Source organism: Phyllobates terribilis, unplaced genomic scaffold (assembly GCF_046119375.1).
Source record: "Phyllobates terribilis strain yellow unplaced genomic scaffold, ASM4611937v1 Scaffold_9__5_contigs__length_417890890, whole genome shotgun sequence".
NCBI lineage: Eukaryota > Metazoa > Chordata > Amphibia > Anura > Dendrobatidae > Phyllobates > Phyllobates terribilis.
This window is the reverse complement of record NW_027362769.1, coordinates 330,610,399-330,631,982: the sequence shown is the minus strand read 5'-3', so window position 1 is coordinate 330,631,982 and position 21,584 is coordinate 330,610,399. Positions and strand designations below refer to the sequence as shown.

General features: G+C 44.2%; 1 protein-coding gene across 1 annotated transcript; it reads left to right on the top strand.

Annotated features, from left to right (window-relative positions):
* Positions 1-853: 853 nt before the first annotated feature.
* BRI3 (brain protein I3) lies at positions 854-13,360 on the top strand. The gene is made up of 3 exons (XM_073647985.1): positions 854-1,136; positions 6,797-6,896; positions 12,795-13,360. The coding sequence occupies exons 1-3, from the start codon at positions 950-952 to the stop codon at positions 12,925-12,927; spliced, it is 420 nt and encodes a 139-aa protein (XP_073504086.1). The 5' UTR covers positions 854-949; the 3' UTR covers positions 12,928-13,360.
* The last annotated feature ends 8,224 nt before the right edge of the window (positions 13,361-21,584 follow it).

The window sequence follows — 21,584 nt, the reverse complement described above, 5'->3', positions numbered from 1 at the left end:
CTGATGGCGGCGGTGACCCACAAGGTATGATTGGCTGCACTGGTGGCGGCGGTGACCCACAAGGCCACTAATTGGCTGCACTGGTGGTGGCAGTGAACTACAAGGTCACTAATTGACTGCACTGATGGCAGCAGTGACTCACAAGGTATGATTGGCTGCACTGATGGTGGCGGTGACCCACAAGGCCATTGATTGACTGTACTGATGGCAGCGGTGACCCACAAGGCCACTGATTGACTGCACTGATGGCAGCGGTGACCCACAAGGCCACTGATTGGGTGCACTGATGGTGGCGGTGACCCACGAGGCCACTGATTGGCTGCACTGGTCACATGCACAGGATGTACAGAGAAGGTGGAGGATGTGGCGATGACAAGAGGAGCGGTGGGCAATGGACAGGGGGATATTTGTATTTTTCAGCCTTCTTCTGGGCTGTATGTTTTTGTTATCAGAGGTGGAGGACCCCTTTAATATTTCCATCTCTGGGGCTGCGCTCCCAGCTACTTCCTGATTGTCGCCCATAGCTTGTCCTACACAAGAGAGTAACAGCAGATAAAGGTCGGCAGAACCACATTAGCCAGTGTCACTCATGGACAGGGGGCTCCTGACCACAGAGGGGCGCAGGCTGGAAGCAGTCGTGCATCTGCAGGTGCTCTCTTCTTGATTTTTGGGACAGGGCTTTTCCCATGATGTCACCTCTGCTCAGCACACCTCCTCTGTCTCCTCCAGCGGCACAGCACAGCAGTGAGCAGCCAGTGACATTAACTCTTTCAAGACTTCCTGCTCCGCAGAGTAACAGGTACACGCGGCCTGCCGATGGCGGCACTGTCGCTTTAAGAGGAGCTTCCTGCCGAGGAGAGTCAGGCAGTTGGGAGCGGTCACATGACCCGAGTCTTGTGACTGGCCGCGCGCACAGTACAGCACCGAGCACACTGAGAGGGAGCACAGCATGGAGGATACCAAGCCGCTGCTGCAGGACCGACCCCCGGCGTACAGCCCGGCCCAAACCGGGGGCTGCGACTACGGGCAGCAGCAGAACAACTACGGCAGCATCCCGGGAGCCCCGCAGAGCGCAGCCCAGAGCGGCCACCAGCCCCCGCCGTACCCCTACAGCTACCCCACGGCCACGGGCAGCGGTGGGTACATCGTCACCAGTGGGGGCTAGCCTCTGTCTGTGCAGTGGCACTCTGCTTATTGATGTAGCTAAAGATCACGTGTCTGTACATAGCTCATCTGTCAATATTTACATTAATGTATCCTTCCTATTATCTGTATATAAATATGTATCTGTGTGCTGCAATATGCCATTCCCCCTATCTATCTATCAACTATCTAATATATATATAATCTTACATAAGAGACCCCCCTCCCCCATTTTATTTCTCTTTACATGTCATGTACATGTTGCTGCTCTATAAGGGCACACATTTGACAACCACTGCAACGACAACAGACATAGACAGGAGAGCGGCCCCTATATAAGAGCAGTATATGGACCCTTTTGGGTGCAATAGTTCATCCTAATGGACCGCCTTATGTCTCTAAGGGATCATTCACACGTCAGTGAGTGCTATCCGTTTTTTATTTCCCACAGATCGTACTTGTACCTATGCTATTCTATGGGGCTGTTCACATGTCAGATTTTTATTTTTTTTTCTTGGGCCCAGTGGTCAATGCAAAATCACGGAGATGTGTCAGCTCAAACTGCAATGAAAGTCTATGGGTTGGTTAAAAAAAATAAAAAATCTGATTCCATCCGTTTTTCACTGACTGATAGAAGGTGGAGAAACTTTTTTTTTTGTGATAGAAGAGAAACCTTTTTTGTTTTTTTTCACCCCCCCCCCATTAGTAGAAAAAAAAAAATCTAGTGTAACTTTAACAAAACTCTGTCAGTTTTTCTTGTATGTGAAAAAAACCTGACCTGTGAATGAGGCCTGAAGCTGCGGCTTTGGAGGCAGAAGTGGCCCCCTTAACTTCTGGGCCCCAGTGCAGTTTCACAGGTTTCACCAGTGGTATGTCCGCCCCGCTCTACAATATGCGGCATCTCGCTTGTTTCTGTGTGAGTCGCCACATGCAGATGTGTCTCATCGAACGCACGGTCCAGATAGACTAAGCTGCAGATATCTGAGGGGCAGCTTCAAATTTCTGCAACAGATTCCATTGCGGAAAAATCTGCTTGTGAACATGCCCCTTTTCATAGTTTGTAAAAATGCTCTACAATATCACCTGCTGTTGTCAACGCATAAAATCTGCCCGGCCGGCTTTTCAATGTACACGGCTGCAGTATCACGGCCAGTGTCAGGTTCCCTGTAATTGAACTATAGTGACGTTGGTCCACTGGACTTCTCCTATTTAGGTGTTTGTATAATAATTTACAATAGTGTTAATTATAAAAAAAAGTGCACTTTGTACTTCCTTAAACTATTCAGAATGTAAATTGGATTTGAGGATGTTCTCATTTCACCTCTGTAGAATTCATTTGAAACGTTATCCCAAGCCAAGACCTCCAGGGAGGAAAAGACAGACAAGTATTAAGCTTTTTGGAGTGTCTGGCAGCTCCTACCCTCATAGTAAACTCCCTGGCTTCTGCGGTATATATTCTGTGAGGAGGTTGTGATGCCAGTTATGGAGGGGATGAGAGGTGAGGTCCTTCATGTTGGCATGAAAAATCCTTCTTCATAACAATACAAGAGCAGGATTAATTATAATTGGAATTAATAAATCCACTGTGAGTAGTAAGTTATATATTTTCTGATCTAGTTCTATTAGCCAATTAGCCACTTCAATGTGTCTGCACATTAAGGGGCCAGCAGACTGCTTTGTTTAATAGCCTAGCTAGTCTCGTTTAGCTGTGACAGAGAAGAGGACTGGCTTAAACACTGATAAATGCCAGCCAGCCCCCTTTACACACAACTCCACTCATTTGGTGTCATGGGAAACCATATAATGAGACGAGCACAATACTTGAAGGCAATCTGCCGTGAACTTGTAGTGGGAAAAAAAAAAAAGTCTTCTATAGCACCTTAGAATTGAAGAGATGCAATGACTTTGCCACGTGGGTCTGAAAAATGAGAAGAGCTGTTGTGTACTGAAGGGGCATGACTGTTTCTGAGCACGTCTGCAACTGGTAAGGTGACAAGGACGCAGCAGACAGGTCAACCCTAGTCCAGCACTAGGAAATTTACATTAGATCCAGGAGCTGGGATGTCCATAGATTCCCAAAACTGAGGCCAATGATCATGGCAAATGCCCAGATCCTTTTCTTGATTTAGTAACATACCCCAATGTTTTTAGTTATTCTCACACTAAGGGCAAAGTTAGACGTCCGTATAAATCGGAGCACAGTGCATGGACTAGCCAGTGGCTCTACCTACCCGAGCGTGACAGCCTAGTATATTTCTATGCAGTGGTCACGCTCGGGACGGTAGAGCCGTCGGCCAGTCCGTGCACTGCGTTCCGATCTCGGTCCGCTTTTATCAGCCGTCTGACTGCACCCTAACCTTGTGAGACGTCATTAGTTACAAATACTGAGTGTCGTCTTCAAAAACCTTTGACTTTGTCTTCTAGCTTTTGAAGCATTGTCTCCTAAGTCATGTGAACTTTGGCTATCACATGCTTATCTTGGAGGAGGGCTGACAACTCCATAGCACAATCAGTCTTCTCACGGATCTCCAGCTACTCTAAACTGTCATATGTGAAAGTCCGGCATAGTCCTGCATGTCCACAAGTCTTTGACGTTGCGTCCGGTAGTGACTTACATATCCGTCCACCTAACCCGAGAGCTGATTCTCATTGACTGTTTTGTTGTAGGGTATAATTTCGATTATTCCTTCCTTTCTCTTTTGTTCAAGGTCTAAGTGTAAGAGGACGGAGAACAGAAAGGATCGCTCTCTCTTATTAGTATATAGGAAGGAAAATTGGGAGTATCCAGCCAGTGTCCCCACATCAACTCATATTTCTGCATGGCATTTCTCTTCTGATACACTCCCCTCTCCATAAATATTATTCATTTTCTTCAATTTTGTTAAGGTTGGAGGGTTCGGATCTAAGCAATTTATACCAGTAGTTTACGTGCCTGAGAGAATCCTTAAGATCCCCAGAGCCGTTGAGGAGTCTATGTCCAGATTTTCCCCCAAAAGACCCAGTATAGACCTTCTGGGCTTCGGTTCTAGTCTCATCTTAAATAGTCTCTCCACAAGATCCAATATTTCCCTCCAAAAGGCTTCTATCGAAACCCATTCCCACATCATGTGCATTAGGTGACCATTCTCGCTTCCACACCTGGGGCATCTTGCATTTGGCACCAACTTTGAAGAGGAAGCTTGCAGTTTCGAACAGTCAATGAACAAGATATGATTGTGATAGTCTTTGGGATTCACAGGAAGATAACCCTGGGATTAGTTCAAGGATCTCCATTGTTCCAAAGAAATATCTCCCAGCTTCCGATCTAGACTTTACTTTTCATTGTATTTGTCTGTCGGAATAAACTATCTAGTCAAAATATATATATATATATATATATATATATATATATATATATATATATATATAATATATATATATATATATATATATATATATATATATATATATATATATATATATATATATATATATTAGTCTTATCCTGTCTGTCTGTCCAGGAAATCCCGCGTCGCTCATTGGTCCGGCAGCGGCCAATCAACGCCACGGGATTTCTGAAAAAAGATGGCGGCCGTTAGCGGCTCATCTGGCGGACATAGGTCAGCGGCGATGCAGCCGGGAAATGAGCGGCGCTAGCAGCACAACTACCCCGACCGGCGCCGCTGACCTCCATGCGGCTAATGTCGGAAGATCAGCGGCTTGGCCCGCTGATCTCCCGACAGCAAGTGTGAATGGAGGACCGGGGAGTGGCGCCGCCGGTCGGGATGCTTCTGCTGCGAGTAGCCGCTCATCTCCCGGCTTCTCGCAGCTGAAGGAGCCGCACAGGCAGCGCCGCTCCCGGGCCCACACTAATACGACGCTGATTGGTCGCGGCCGGCCACCGCGACCAATCCGCGTGATGGGCGGCAAACTTAAACACCGCTGTGCTGATTGGTGGCGGTTACCGGTCACGAATAACCAGCATTATTGGCGCCAAATTTAAATAACGCTCTGCTGATTAGTCGCGGCCGTGACCAATCTGCGATATAGGCGCCAAATTTTAACACCGCTTTGCTAATTGGTCGCGGTTGCCGGCCTCAACCAATCAGCGATTTTGGCGCCAAATTTAAATACCGCTCTGATGATTGCGCCCGGTCGGCCGCATACCTATTCTAGAATACCCGATGCATTAGAATCGGGCCACCATCTATTAGTTGTTTATAGTTATGTGAAATTAGCCTTCTAGTAGACTCCGAGGAGACAACTGCATCAATGTTCACAAATTTTATAGGTGATAGTTTATTTTGAGAGGTAAAAGAATGTCTTAATCGCAGGTGTTGATAGAAAAGTTCATGGGGAAGCCCAAACTCCAGTTGTAATTGTTGAAGGCTTTTTTAGAACTTGCGCCCCCTTGACCTGTCAATGTTTAAAACCTCTTTTCCTCAAGTGCCCCTTCTAAAAATTTTTTCTCCTAAGATTTGAGGTTCCTCCCTAGGATGGAATTTGCAATTCACAAGTGTTTTCAGATATTTTGTTTAGTCCCTTAGCAGAAACCCATCCATTGATTTGATTTATTTTCCGAATTGCGGTGGGATGGGGTCACCAGAAGGGATGGGGATCGGGGACCTTTGTTTTAGAGATAGATTTGGGCCCACACCTATTAGATATTTATAGCCTATCCCATGGATATATAGTTGGAATAACCCTTTTAAATAATGTGTGTGGTGGGTTTTTCCTCTTTTTTTTTTCAAAACCTGGTGTCCTTTCACTATAGAACTTGCTTTTGGTTTTCTACGTAGGACCAGTGGTAAAAACATTTAGCTCCTACTAGTATCCATTTTATTTTTTTCCAGGAAAATAAGGATTCAGATTCTGCATGTCTGACCTATGGGCGTGTAGAAACCGAAACCTGTTGGCTTTGAGGGAACAAACATGTGAAATGTCTGGTGACCTACTCATAAGATCTTCTGGTCAATGCTTACATTTGTGATCTAATATTTGTCCACTGCTTTAGACTATCTCTGGGTTTTGGTAAAATCAGGAGAGCGTTTTCAACCATCTAAACAGTGGAAGATTCGTGGGAACTTCTTTCTGGGGTCTGTGTATCTGCCCACCATATGGCACATCTTGGGCTGGTGTTTCGATGGCAACTAGACACTGCTTTTTCTCCACTTGCGGACCTGGCTGATGCTATTTGGTGTCACATATCCCAGATCGCAGGTTTTGTTGCCTCCGCCATCATCATAAACTATTGGCGTAACACATTGGCTGCTAAATGTTTGTAATGTTAATATTTAACTTCCTCACTGTCACTGGCAAATACGTGGAAATGACTACTAATACCCTATCTGCCAGAAAGAGCTATGTGGAGAAGAGGTTTATGCTTATGATTCGTTCTGATAATTCCAACACGTGAAGAATTGGAACTGAAAAAATCTATATTGCGGAAAGGGGTTTTCTAATTTAAAAGCTAGATGTCCTATAAAAGTGTAGTTACCTGGATAAGCCCCCACTAATCGTAATAATGGCACGGCCACCCTCCGTAGAGAGCGAGCTTACATCCAACTTATTTGTCCTCCTGTAGGAAGAAATACTTGCGTTCTTCGCCAGGATCATGTATGAAATGTGATATGGTAACCTAATGATGTACTATTTTTTTTTTTTTTTTTTTCAGGATATATGGGAACGTCGCATGTTGCCTACCCCTGCCCTGTCATTATCCAACAGCCAGGAACGACTTCTGTGGTCGTAGTCGGAGGGTGTCCAGCATGCAGGTAACTAATAAAACATCATATCAATATTCAGATTTGAATGCCAAGTTTTTCCCGTTGGACTATATTGGGATTGGGACCATACTTGTGCACCTATATTTACAGGAGTGTTGTATTTCTATATAACCAGGTTCACGTTAACTGTTAGATACTCATCCCTTCAATGTATAGGTTGACTTCTATGGTGATGTCATTACACAATCTGTAGCAAATTCCCTATGTAAAGCACAACGTTTGTGCACCTATCTGAACATATATGCCACGAAAATGGGCGAAAAGAGGCCCAAAGTGTTGTTCGTTTGACCAGCCTTTGGTTGTTTTGTGTTTGCATACCTTTAATTTTATAGGAAATTGCAGTAAATAAGGTTATTCTATACATAGGGTCATAGCAAAAATACAGTGCATGTGTGCACCCGTAAATGCTGTGTACGCTTAAGCTGGCATCATACATCTGCAATTCATGGTCCATGTACGTACCACGATGTTCAGACCGGCCGCAGGTCTCCTGAGTCTCAAAAGTATATACAAGTCGTGAGTCCAGGTCCAGACACCCAGTGTCACAGGTTTACAGCAACAGAGAGGGACCAGAAGACCACGGTGTCTGATTTCACGTACTCCTGCACTGATTCGAAGCACTTCACCATCATATTAAACAGTGCAGGTTTCTGCTTGCAGCGTAGAGGTTAATCTGCTCAGTTGAGTGTCTGGAGATTTGCAGCTTTGATGGTCTCAGCTGTTCAGTGTTGGCCACTTTCCTCTACTACATATACTCGCCTCTGGCAATCAGGATTGCCAGTGTTAGTTTTATCAGGGCTGTGGAATCTGAGTCGTGGAGTCAGTATAAAATGGACCGACTCCAACTCCTAAAATATATAATAAATTGGGTACAGTAGTTCAATGCAGTTTGTGGGGAATATTTTTCATAAGAATTTGGAAAGTTATGAAATGTCCTATTCCTTGATCTAGGGGTCTAGACTTTTAGCTGAGATGAATCTGTGCTACAGTAATTGTGTCACTTAATCACGAGCCATGTATGAGGGAGTCGGTGTCATGGAAATCGAGGAGCCGGAAGTTTGGCTTACCAACTCCACAGCCCAAAGTTTTATACTGCCTGGTTCTGGAGTTGGAGGTGTTGGTTGTTTGAGGAAGCATTTGGAGTGTTGTTCTAAAGACTTACTTAATGATTTGTGTGCATATCCTCATCCTCTTATTTGGTTTTTCCTTCCCTTTACTTCCCGGTGTTCCACTCTGTTGTCTGTGAGCGCATATTTGTATGATTGGTATTTTCATTTATCCCTGTATGTCTTCCTTTGTTAGTCTGGTTTGTGTATTCTTGTATACCAGTGGTCGGCAAACTTTTTTGCACCAGGGACCGGCTTTAAGCAAGACCAGTTTTCAATGGCCGGGTGGGGGTGGGGCTTTGGTCATATGTGGGTGGGGTTATGGAGGGGTGGAGCTTAGTGCATACTTATCATATAATTATGACATTTATAATGAGAATGTGATTCAACTTACCATAGGTTCAGAATGAGTGGGAGCACCAGGCTTGTTTCCCTGGATCAGTGGGAGCACTGGGCTTGTTTTCCTGCAACAAGACGGTCCCATCTAGCTCCCATCTGATGATGATGACCACTACTGCTGCTACTGGACACAGCCACTGCTGCTATGAATTTTCACTGTTATTTGCTTTTTTCACTTTAACCAGAAAATCTGCTGCTGGGCCGCACGACACCAGAACACAGCTACAGGAGTCATAAGGGTGGGACACCTGACGTCATATCTAGCTGCCCATTAGCATCCAGAGCCCCTCCCCCTCCAACTCGCAGCTAGCAGGAGGGGAAGGAGCGCTGGACACACATGACCTGCTTGTCCCTGCTCCTGCCTGAGCACATTCTGCCAGTAGGGCCGCATGGCTAATTATCTATTCACTGCCAGTCCCCCCTCCTCTTTTCTTATAGGCTACTGATCACATGCTGGCTTTCTCCCTGCTGATCCTCTACAACTGTCAGCGGCGCCGCGGACCGGCTGAAAAACCCCAACGGCCCGGTCCTGGTCCGCGGACCGGCGGTTGGGGACCTCTGTTGTATACAACTACTCCCCACTTCCCTGGGTGGGGGAGGAGACAGATGAGGGCTGATTCAGGAGCTCAGCAAGGCACGTGGCCCCGGCATCTTCACCATTAGAAGTAATCCAGGGAGCAGGGTTAGCTAGGGTTCTCCTAGCCCCGGGATGTCCAGGTGTCACGACACTGTTTGATATCATGGTCCACACACAGACTGTGATTTACGGGTGAAGCCGCCTCTGCCTTACACTTGCAGCACAGTTTTTCGCATGAACTTACCCTAATAATTCAATTTAATGCCAAAAATATCTTGCACATTTAGTTGTTTATCAACTTCCGTGTCCTTCTCATTATCTAAGTGGAGTCATATGTTGGAGGATTATGTAATCCCTGTTTGGTCAGCAGTTACTAAGTCAGCCATCACGCTTTGTGATCAGCTGCACATATCAAGTTCAAGTACTCACTATACAAATAAGAAATGTATAATGCGCCATATCTTCCCGGATGCTAGCAGCATAGAAGTCTTTATTCTTTATGTTCCTGTAAGAAGGCAAGGATTATAGAGTTGAGATAACATTGCGTAATTTTATTTTTTTTAATAATCCTGTTCATTAATAGATCAAATATAAAAAGTTCTTGTGAAAAGCAGTAACTTTGCAATTTACCTGTTATTAAAATCTGTCCATAAAAGTGGATGGATCTTTCATTTTTATTCACTGCTCGGCCGGTCTGGCCGTCTCCTCGCCGCCACTCCATTGCCTGTGGGACTACCGGGGACAGCAGAGTACACCGCTCCGATTGTGGGGGTCCCAGCAATCAGGAAGTTACCAACTATCCTGTCGATGGATGATAACTTTCAATGTTAGGAATAACCCTTAATATTAACAACTGTTTAGCAATATTTGGTAACCCTTTCTGACAATGCTTGGTCGCTTCCAATCATTGCATGCAATTAAATATCGTATGATAACCCAATATGAGCATTGCATGTCGTCTATATCACGAGCTATACGATCAGGGGGGAGGGAGATGGCGGAAACACTAGACAGCAGCACTGAATAAATACTGTCAGAATATGGTCACTGTAAGCAGATGTGAGGAAGAGGTCATTGTGCCCCCCCCCCCCCCCAATCATGTGAGTGCTTGCATTATGTGTATGACATGCACACGCTGCTCTCTCAGCAATCCCATATTGCTAGTGACTGATCTCACTACAGGGGGATCTGTTTTTTTTTTTTTTTTTTCTGTGATCTACACAACTTTAATAACCTGATGTATTAATTTGACATTATTTGGGGTCCAAAGTGAACATTATGAAAAAATGATCAAATTAGAATTCCAAAAAAATGCTGTCTAATAGAAAATTCCATACAGCTCATAGCACCACCTGGTGGTAAGTAGAAGCACTGCACTCGCAGAACGTGGTAGCTTATTGCTGTAATAATGCCATTTATTCCATGACGCTTTACATGTGAAAAAGGGGTATACATAGCAGAAACACTTACAATAATCTTGAACAAAACGTGATGGCGACTGGTACAGGAGGAGAGGGGACCCTGCCTGCGAGGGTTCACAGTCTACAAGAGATGGGTGAGGATACAGTAGGTGAGGGTAGAGCTGGTCGTGCAGCAGTGTGGTGGAGCTAGGGTTACTGCAGGTTGTAGGCTTGTCGGAAGAGGTGGGTCTTTGGTTTCCTTTTGAAGATATCCATGGTAGGCGAGAGTCTGATATGTTGGGGTAGAGCAGGGTTCCCCAACTCCAGTCCTCAAGGCCCCCCAACCGGTCATGTTTTCAGGATTTTCTTAGTATTGCACGGGTGATAATTCCATCACCTGTGTAATACTAAGGAAATCCTGAAAACATGAGCTGGTGGTGGGCCTTGAGGACTGGAGTTGGGGAACATTGGGGTAGAGAGTTCCAGAGTAGGGGTGATGCATGGGAGAAATCTTGTATGCGATTGTGGGAAGAGGAGATAAGAGGGGAGTAGAGAAGGAGATCTTGTGAGGATCGGAGGTTGCGTGCAGGTAAATTCCGGAGACTAGGTCGGAGATGTATGGAGGAGACGGGTTGTGAATGGCTTTGTATGTCATGGTTAGGGTCTTGAACTGCAGTCTCTGGGCAATGGAAAGCCAGTGAAGAGATTTACAGAGAGGAGAGGCCAGGGAATAGCAGGGGACAGGTGGATTAGTCGGGCAGCTGAGTTTAGGATAGATTGGAGGGGTGCGAGAGTGTTAGAAGGGAGACCACAGAGCAGGAGGTTGCAGTAGTCAAGGCGGGAGATGATGAGGGCCTGCACTAGTGTTTTTGCAGAGTCTTTGCTGAGGAATGCACGGATCCGGGAGATATTTTTGAGTTGGAGTCGGCAGGAAGTCGAAAAGGCTTGGATATATGGTTTGAAGGAGAGATCAGAGTCCAGGGTTACCCCAAGGCAGCGAGCTTGTGGGACTGGGGAGAGTGAACTGCCATTGACGTTGATGGATAGGTCAGATGGGGGATATGAGTGAGAGGGTGGAAAGATGATGAACTCTGTTTTATCCATGTTGAGTTTTAGAAATCTGGCAGAGAAGAAGGATGAAATAACGGACAGACATTGTGGGATTTTGGTTAGTAGAGAGCAGATATCTGGTCCAGAGAGGTAGATCTGTGTGTCATCAGCATAGAGGTGATACTGAAAGCCATGAGACTCTATGAGCTGTCCCAGGCCGAAGGTGTAGATGGAGAAGAGCAGGGGCCCTAGAACTGAACCTTGGGGGACACCGACATATAGGGGGCGAGATGATGAGGAGGTGGTGCGTGAGTGGGAGACGCTGAATGTCCTGTCTGTTAAGTATGAGGAGATCCAAGATAGGGCCAAGTCCGTGATGCCAAGAGATGAGAGACTCTGTAGTAAGAGGGAATGGTCCACTGTGTCAAACGCAGATGACCGGTCCAGGAGGAGGAGGATGGAGTAGTGTCTCTTGGATTTGGCGTTTAGTAGGTCGTTAGTGACTTTGGTCAGGGCAGTTTCAGTCGAGTGATGCGGTTGGAAGCCAGATTGTAGGCGGTTGAAGAGGGAACAGGAGGAGAGGTGGGAGGACAGTTCAAGGTGGCCATGTTGTTCTAGTAATGGGGCGGTAGCTAGTCAGAGAGGATGGGTCAAGGGAGGGCTTTTTGAGGATGGGTGTGATTGCGGCATGTTTGGAACATGAGGGGAAGACACCAGTTGTTAGTGACAGGTTGAAGAGGTGGGTTAGGGTTGGGATGAAGACTGTGGTAAGGTTAGGGATGAGGTGGGATGGGATTGGGTTAAGTTCGCAGGTGGTGAGGTGTGATTTGGAGAGTAAAGAGGAGACTTGATCTTCTCTAATGGTGGAGAAGTGGGGTTTGGAGGAGGAAGATTGAGTAGATATGAGGAGGAGTTGTGTGGATTTTAGGCAAAAGCTTTGTCTGATGGTGTCAAAGTCTTCGACTGAGATGAGAGAAGAGGTGCTGGGGGACGAAGGAGAGAATTGAAAGTGTTAAATAGTTGTTCAGGGTTGTGAGACAGGGAGGATATGAGATGAGAAGAAGGTTATATTAATAATAATATTATTTTATATATTTATTTTTTTTCTAAAAATATTATTGACATTTTTATCTTCTAATAAAAAATATAGCTATATATTTTATTACTAAATATATAGATTTTTTTCTTAAAATAATATATATATATATATATATATATATATATATATATATATATATATATATTTTTTTTTTTTTTTTTCAGCAGGAGGTTAATGGTAAAGCATTGTGAGTAATAAAACCTTCTTTATCTTCCATTACCTAACATTGTGTTTTCTGTTTTTGCCTCACCCCAGGGTTGGCGTTTTGGAGGATTCCTTCACCTGCCTGGGGATTTTCTGCGCCGTGTTTTTCTTCCCAATCGGAATCCTGTTCTGTTTTGCTTTGAGACAACGAAGATGTCCCAACTGTGGAGCAACATTTGGTTAAGAGGATCAAAAAAGACAACACTTTATATATCCTACTTGTCTCAATCCCTTATAAATGCACAATCCTTTTCTTTAATTGAATAGCCTCATTGTATGTGGGTGGTGGTCCGGTTTATCCTTCTGTTCAGCATAGGGTGGGGGGGAGCTCTGTGCCATAGAGACACGTGGAAGTGTGCGGCTTCCATACACCAGTGCCTTCAGAGACTGTACCAAGATCCCGGCTCTGCCCTGTGTTCATGTCGACAAGTCCCCGTCGCTTGTGTTCACATATTTGTATATATGTTCAAGTCAGACAAATTTCAATCTGTAAAATGTCTTTGGAAACAAAAAAAAAAAAATAATATTTTATAGTAAAACGAAGCAGCACTGTGATAATTCTAAACTTTGTCATCATTACAATGAATAAATCTATGAAACCTTTTTGTAACGCCAAATCTGTACTGCCATACACTGCGGTTACATTTATATTTACAAAAATCTGATTAATAATATAGACCGAGATGTAGACTGGTAATGCCGCTGTGTCCTGCTCCTCCGCTGCCACCGTGCAAGACTACATGTGATCCGAGACCCTGCTGAAGCATGGATTCCTTTACTTGGCCGTCTGACTGGGCCCTTAAGCATGGACGACGATTGCATCAGAATGCTCGGACTGGCTGGCGGCTCTCCTGACTTTGCACAGAGATACAGGCTGTCACGCTCGGGTCGGGAGAGCCGCCGGCTAGTCTGTGCACTGCGATGCGATCGTCGTCCATTTAATATGGCCAGCCATCTGACTACGCCTCTACCACCAGCAACCGATCAGATAAAGTTCTTAAAATTCGATTGATTGCCTGTATCTGTCACGGGTGTGTCAGATGTGACAGACAATCGCCCTGCAGTTGGTTGCGGAAGATCTCTTCGTTTGGCATTACCGACACCTTCTTAGATCTGTCTCACTCTAGGACCCAGCAGTTACCGCCCTCCTGCTAATTAACACCCAGACCTGGGTGTTTAAATACTTTCTGTTTGCTACAGGGAGGTGCCGGTGATATTCACATGTTCCCTTGTGAAGGCTTGGAGCTATTGCAGTCTGTTTGCTTCCTCTCTGGTGCTAAGAGGACGCGTGTGTAATCTCTCTGAAGTCAGCTCAAGCTAAGTTACTTTCCCCCGTGATTGTCTCCCTTGTTGTCTTTAGTTGTTTGTGGGGACTGACTAGTGCTCATCCCTCCCCTTCCCTATCCAGAGCCAAGCTCTAGAAAAATACAGGGTTCAGGTTCCTGTGCTGCGATTGGTGAGGATCCAAGATAGGGGAGACAGGGTGATATCAGATCAGCCTAGGAGGTCTCCACTCCCTCTTTCCCTGGCGTCTGGGCTCCCTTCCCCTCTTCCCTTCGTGTTGCACTTAGTCTTTCCCACACCTGGCGTGACAGTATCTCATTGGTTACCATATATTTAGTTCTGTAGTTCCTTTCATAACAAGAGCTGGATTGCAAAAGGGAAGAATAGGCCTTTGCTTTTCCTTTTGTCCATCCAAGTCTTATATATTTTTGACCCATTTCCGTGCGATTCTTACAAGTTTGTGAAGGTGCTATATACAAAAAGTAAATAAGTAGAGAAAAAAAAAACAGCTCACCAGGGTTAAAGGCGTGTTGAAGTAAAGGGTTCCATGGAACCAAAATGTAGAAAGAGGTGAAGGGGGGGGAAAAAAAAAATTCAGCTTCGTAAAATGCAAACTTTTTATTTAGAAAATAAGTTCAAAAGATTCCGTATCACGATTGTCAAAAGTACCGCGTTTCAAATGCCTGCTGCTTTGTCAAAGCTTTGAAATGCATTGCTTTTTACAAACATGATATGGAACCTTTTTCACTTATTTCCTAAATAAAACATTTGCATTTTATGAAGTTGGTTATATACAAAAGCAAGATATATTAAATTGCAAAGAAAAAAATTACTGAATGAAAGGCTTTTGGAGTTTTTTTTTTCTTAGTCACAAATGGCAAAAACATCTGGAACCTCTAACCTCCACCCATAGTTGCAGAAAAAAAAACAGGCAAACACATACAAAATAGACCCCTTTCACCCCCCCCCAAAAAAAAAGGCTCAAATGAAAAGCTGAATATAGCGCAAACAAAAAGAAGAAAAAAAGAAGATGCAAAACACTAAAAACTCAAAAGAACAGGTGGAAAAGTAATAATGAATCTGGGCTTAAATGTATAAAGACACAGTAAATTCACTATCGGCACAGAATCCTTGTTCAAATCAAGCACAGGTGCTCAGTGCACTCTTGGTGTGACCAAACAGATCAATGCACCTTCCCACCTAGTTGTTTTTCCATCAATGTCCACCTGGATCTATATACAGTGGGTACGGAAAGTATTCAGACCCCTTTACAATTTTTCACTCTTTGTTTCATTGCAGTCATTTGGTAAATTCTAAAAAGTTAATTTTTTTTCTCCGTAAAGTACACTCTGCACCCCACCTTGACTGAGAAAAAAAAAAAAAAAAAAACAAATGTAGAAATTTTGCACATTTATTAAAAAAGAAAAACTGAAATATCACATTGTCATAAGTATTCAGACCCTTTGCTCAGTATTGAGTAGAAGCCCCCTTTTCAGCTAGTACAGCCATGAGTCTTCTTGGGAATAATGCAACAAGTTTTTCACACCTGGATTTGGGGATCCTCTGCCATTCTTCCTTGCAGATCCTCTCCAGTTCCATCGGGTTGGATGGTGAACGTTGGTGGACAGCCATTTAGCTGTGTGCTTAGGGTCATTGTCTTGCTGGATGGTGAACCTTTGGCCAAGTCTGAGGTCCAGAGCACTCTGGAAGAGGTTTTCATCCAGGATATCTCTGTACTTGGCCGCATTCATGTTTCCTTCAATTGCAACCAGTCGTCTTGTCCCTACCGCTGAAAAACACCCTTATAGCATGATGCTGCCACCACCATGTTACACTGTTGGGATTGTATCGGGCCGTTGATGAGCAGGGCCTGGTTTTCTCCACACATACCACTTAGAATTATCACCAAAAAGCTCTATCTTCGTCTCATCAGACCAGAGAATCCTAGTTCTCATAGTCTGGGGCTCCTGCAAGTGTTTTTGAGCAAACTCTATGCGGGCTTTCATATGCCTTGCACAGAGGAGAGGCTTCCGTCGGGCCTCTCTGCCATAAAGGCCCGACTGGTGAAGGGCTGCAGTGATAGTTGACTTTGTGGAACTTTCTCCCATCTCCCTACTGCATCTCTGGAGCTCAGCCACAGTGATCTTGGGGTTCTTCTTTACCTCTCTCACCAAGGCTCTTCTCCCACGATAGCTCAGTTTGGCTGGACGGCCAGGTCTAGGAAGACTTCTGATGGTCCCAAACTTCTTCCATTTAAGGATTATGGAGGCCACTGTGCTCTTAGGAATTTACCAAATGGCTGTAATGAAACAAAGAGTGAAAAATTTAAAGGGGTCTGAATACTTTCTGTACCCACTGTAAATGTTTGGCCATGCCAAGGGTGCACCCATCGCCTGTACTTCATTTAAACAGTTACTCCGTGCTCACAGTCCCTTTTTAAGACTGATCCCATCAACGGAACAAATGTTGGTTCATACACAATGTTAAAAAGCCATAGTATCAGTCATATCAGGAGATATTCTCCCAAGTGTGAATTCACATTCGGTATTTAAACAGTGTAGGGACAATCATGAAAAACGATACCACTAAACATTGTAACCACTCCACTGCCCCCAGTGGCCTAATTTCTCAGATCGACCACTCCTTTGCTCTCATTCACAAGTGGTGCTTATTTCTTCCACTAGTTAGACTATATACATCAGTCATACTCGCATTCGCCCTTGAGAATGCTTGCTTAGGCGAAACTAGGCAAGTTATTGGGGAACTCGCAGTGAGTGTATGGTATATACACATCCTATTCCAACGCAATTGTTTATACAGGCCGATTGGACTCCCTTTACAGGTAGCGTATGGCTTCTGGGGTGTGGTTTACAGAGCTATTACATTTTATATATTTAGTCCGGAAAGATAGGCAGTGTTTATAAAAAAGAATGTACAATGACGTTCCAAAATGGGAACAAAACAATCCGGTATATACAATTTAAATAGAATAAAAAGGATAACGAAAAAAGAGTACTAAAGCTGTGTCACGGAAATGGCTCCGAGCTTAGCGGAGGGGAGTACTCTAGGAAAGCGGACGGTTTTGGAAAAATTGGGGCCCCAATCCTGAAATATTGCACCGACAACACTGTTGGGCATCCTTCACATGTCCGTCTAAAACACGTACGTGTTACACTAGTACCATCAGTGTGTCGTCTGTGTGCCGTCCGTGTTTTTCCGGTATGGATACTGGAAATGAAATTACAAAGTTTCTCATATACTTTCAATGGTAAACATGTATAGCACACGGATGGCATGTTTACACAGACCCATAGACTTGTATTGGTGCTTGTCATCCGTGCTGCCGGAAAAACACAGCCATGTGCATAGCAGCATAGGTTAAAAAGGGTACATGTGGCATCTGTGAAAAAAAATGTCAGCCATACTGATGCCACACGTACCGGAAAACACGTGTGAAGGGGGCCATACGGTGAAAGAATAGACAACATTAGCAGAATTGCCGTCTTTTTGTACGTCCTACTTCACAAATGGCAGAAAAAAAAGCGATTAAAAAAAAGTCCTATATGTCCCCAAAATCCCCTGCTGATGATCTGGGGGTCCCTGATAGTCATTATTCACTTTGCAGCTATAACAGAAGGTCCAGTCACAAGATCACTGCAGCCAAGTGCTAAGACTGGCAGAGACCCCCAGAGCATCGGTGCAACCCCCTGTAGGGTCTTGTTGACACGCACTGTTTTTGCTGCGGATTGTTCTGCATCAAAAACCAGAGTGTTCGCAGGAAAAATTCAGCGTTTTTGCAGCCTTCTCACTTGCATTTTTGTTTGCCATTCATTTGAATAAGGAAAAAAAAATGCTGCAAAACTGCTGAAAAACTTGACATGCAACAGATTTATAAAAAAAAAAATTAAAAAAAAAAAGTGTCTTCTGGTCTGTGTCTGTTTGGTGTGCTGGGATAGTTTGGAATAGTATGGTAGACTGCACTATTCTATACAATAGTATATTAAGTCCTGTTCACACTGTGCTTCTGCGGTGCATTCGGGGGCTCTGCCTGAATCCCCCTAAAATAAGATTCACACAAATCCCCGACTGGGCCACAGACTGCAATGACACAAGTGGAGTTCAAATGAATTTCATTTGTTTGTTTTTTATGAAATTGACCGTCTGATTTATTTTCTTAGGCCACAGCCCCGCTATCAGTATTTGGTCAGTATTCTGTCAGTATTTTTTCTCAGGAGTGGGAGCCAAAACCAGGAGTGGGTGATAAATGCAGAATTGGTGACTTGTTTTTATTATATCTTTTCTTTGATTGTTCTTCACCTGGTTTTGGCTTCCACTCCTAAGAAAAAATACTGACCGAATACTGACCAAATACTGATAGTGGGGCCGTGGCCTTAGAGTCTCAGTTTGTGTTTTTTCTTCTAAAAGTCTCCACTTTCCTGTGGCTGTTATAACTGATGGACTCGCTCAGAAACTATATCACAGATGGAATTCATTTGAGCTCCATTCCTGTCATTGCTGTCTATCGCTCCATAGGGGATTCAGGCAGTAAAGAAAAACAGTGTGAACAGGCCCTAATGTAAGATGCAAACATGAGACATAAACTGTGCTTAGATTTGATCCCTATTATGGCGACACTACAATTACTGAACTACATATGCAGCACATAACAGATATACACTATACAGGTGCACACATTTTATATATACACTTTATACATATGTAAACATACACTATATACTGTATATATACAGACACATACAGTATATACACAGAAACAGATTGAGTTTATATACAGTTTGCTTACATAGGTAAACAGCTTATACATATACTTACATGATATACTGCATACATGCACACATACAGTATGTATATATATATATATATATATATATATATATATATATACACACAGTCACACACCTACTATATACTGTATATACACACACCACAGATATACACTGCCATACTACAACCCCTGGCAAAAATTATGGAATCACCGGGCTCGGAGGATGTTCATTCAGTTGTTTAATGTTGTTGAAAAAAAGCAGATCACAGACATGGCACAAAACTAAAGTCATTTCAAATGGCAACTTTAAGGCTTTAAGAAACACTAAAAGAAATCAAGATTAAAAATGTGGAACTCAGTAAGGGTAATCTTTTTCAGACCAAGCAGAGGGAAAAAATTATGGAATCACTCAATTCTGAGGAAAAAAATTACGGAATCACCCTGTAAATTTTCATTTCCAAAACTAACACCTGCATCAAATTAGATCCGCTCGTTAGTCTGCATCTAAAAAGGAGTGATCACACCTTGGAGAGCTGTTGCACCAAGTGCTCCCCTTGGTGAGCTCATTTGGGGGCTGGTTGTGGGATGTGTTAGATCTTTTAGAAGTTTGAGATCAACAACTTTCAGGATATCTTTGCCCCTGGAGGTCGTAGTCGGTAGATATTGTAGTCATGTTTCCTTTCGTCATTTTACCTTTCTATGGGAATGAAACATGGCATGGATAGCATCATCCATCGTCCCCTAATTAAGTTGGAGGGGGTAGAATGGCCTTACGGTGATGTTAGTGAATGCATTATGTTCGTCCCTTCGTAACGACTCCGAATATATATCTCCCATAAATATCAGATCGATGCAAACAGCAATATTCATCACTGACCACTGTCTCCAAAAAGTCTGCGATCAAGGCTGTGAACAGAGAAAGCTTTTGCCTTGGAAGTGTAAATCTCCGCCTGAGTGAACGAATCTGTGTCTTGGTCGCTGGTTCTAAGGGCAGATCTCTTGTAATTACCTGGTCACTGCAAGAGGTCCATACTGCAATGGAGGTTGAAGTGTCAGCTCTCTCTCACTTCCCCAGATATAATTAATCCCATATGTTCAATGTGAGGGTGATATGTCCCCTCTTCAGAGATGTTTTTATGGATTTTAATGTTTCTCTATGACACTTCCCCCTTTTAGAGGTGACATGGGACACTAATTTACAGATAGTCTCCTAAGCCCATCTCATGGCACAACCTCCCTGGATCCCACAATACCCTCTCCTTCTTGGACTCGGGGATGGGCTTCTCTGTGAGATCACTAAGCCCCACAAGACTGTCCTCTATGTATAGTGCAATCTGAAACTCCTGGCGAGAGGTAGCCAGAAGTGACGTTAAGGCCCCAACTTTACAGGAACCTTCTGGGACCTGCTCCAGGTCAGTAACTGGTCCTGATATCCTGCTGGATGATCAGGGTCCAAAAGGCAGAGCGTTACCTGCGTTCTGGGCACTGACTGCGGGTGTCAGCGGCTATGTAGGCTGTCTCTCTGGGTGATAACACTTTCACAATCAGCCTGACAGGCTGAGTAACCCTTTCCCCTCACCCTGACAGACTGGATACACTATTTTCCCACCACCCTGACAGGCTGTGGGACACACTTTCCCACCACCCTGACAGGCTGTGGGACACACTTTCCCACCATCCTGACAGGCTGTGGGTAACACTTTTTCCTCACCCTGACAAGCTGGGGACACACTTTCCCACCATCCTGACAGGCTATGGGTAACACTTTTTCTTCACCCTGATAAGCTGGGGACACACTCTTCACCATCCTGACAGGCTGGGGATAAAACTTTCTCCTCCTCCCCTGATACCTCAGGAGCAGTGCTAATCATGGGTGGGGCAGCTACCACCGGCCATGTCACAGGCCGTAGTGACACTGGTCAGCTACATGAGACCACCTGTTACACGAATCCCATCGCCCTTATCACTGACACTTGCTCCTTTTAGGGGATCCTCTACAACATCACCCTGCGTGAGATGGCTGAGTTCTTCTGTACAACGAAACACAGTATCATCATACATAACATTGTCATCCAAGTTATCGACATTTGAAATACATGAAGCACTAGATCTGGGAGGGTTGTCATGAACTTATTGAGTGACCAACTGTCCCAGATAAGTCCCCAATAAAACATTTGTGGGGAGGTTCCCTTCCCAGCACCCCAATCCAGGAAAATCCAAGCAATAAATAAAACCAATTCTTGACCTGCTGTTCTATTCTGTCTCACAAAAAAATTGCAATAAGACTCTGTTCACATTTATACTGTGCTCTATGCTGAGCGCTTATATTGGGGTTTACATGCAAATCTCAGAAATACGTGATTCACACAAAATCCCCAATGGAACACTCCCTACAATGAGACAGATGGGGACGTTTTGGACTCCATCTGGCTGTGTCTGTCTTTTTAGGCATGCACAAAAGCGACAGTCACAGTTTTGTGCACCTGCTGAACAGAGGCCAGGGTAACTCTGCCTGCTTCATTATTCAATGGATCCCTTCCAGGTTTCGTATTTTGGAGATGTAGATGGAAACTCCTATGTAAGTGCTCAGCGTAGAGCACAAGATAAATATGGACCAATCCAAAATGTTGCTGATAAAAGCTTCAACTTAACCCACAAAAAGACTCAGGTCCATCATCTGTTAACAGAAATATAGGGGGTTTCCACATTAGTGGTAGCACAAAGGCACTGGAAAAAGTGACATGGCTCTTCCCCAAAGAAATCCAGTGACA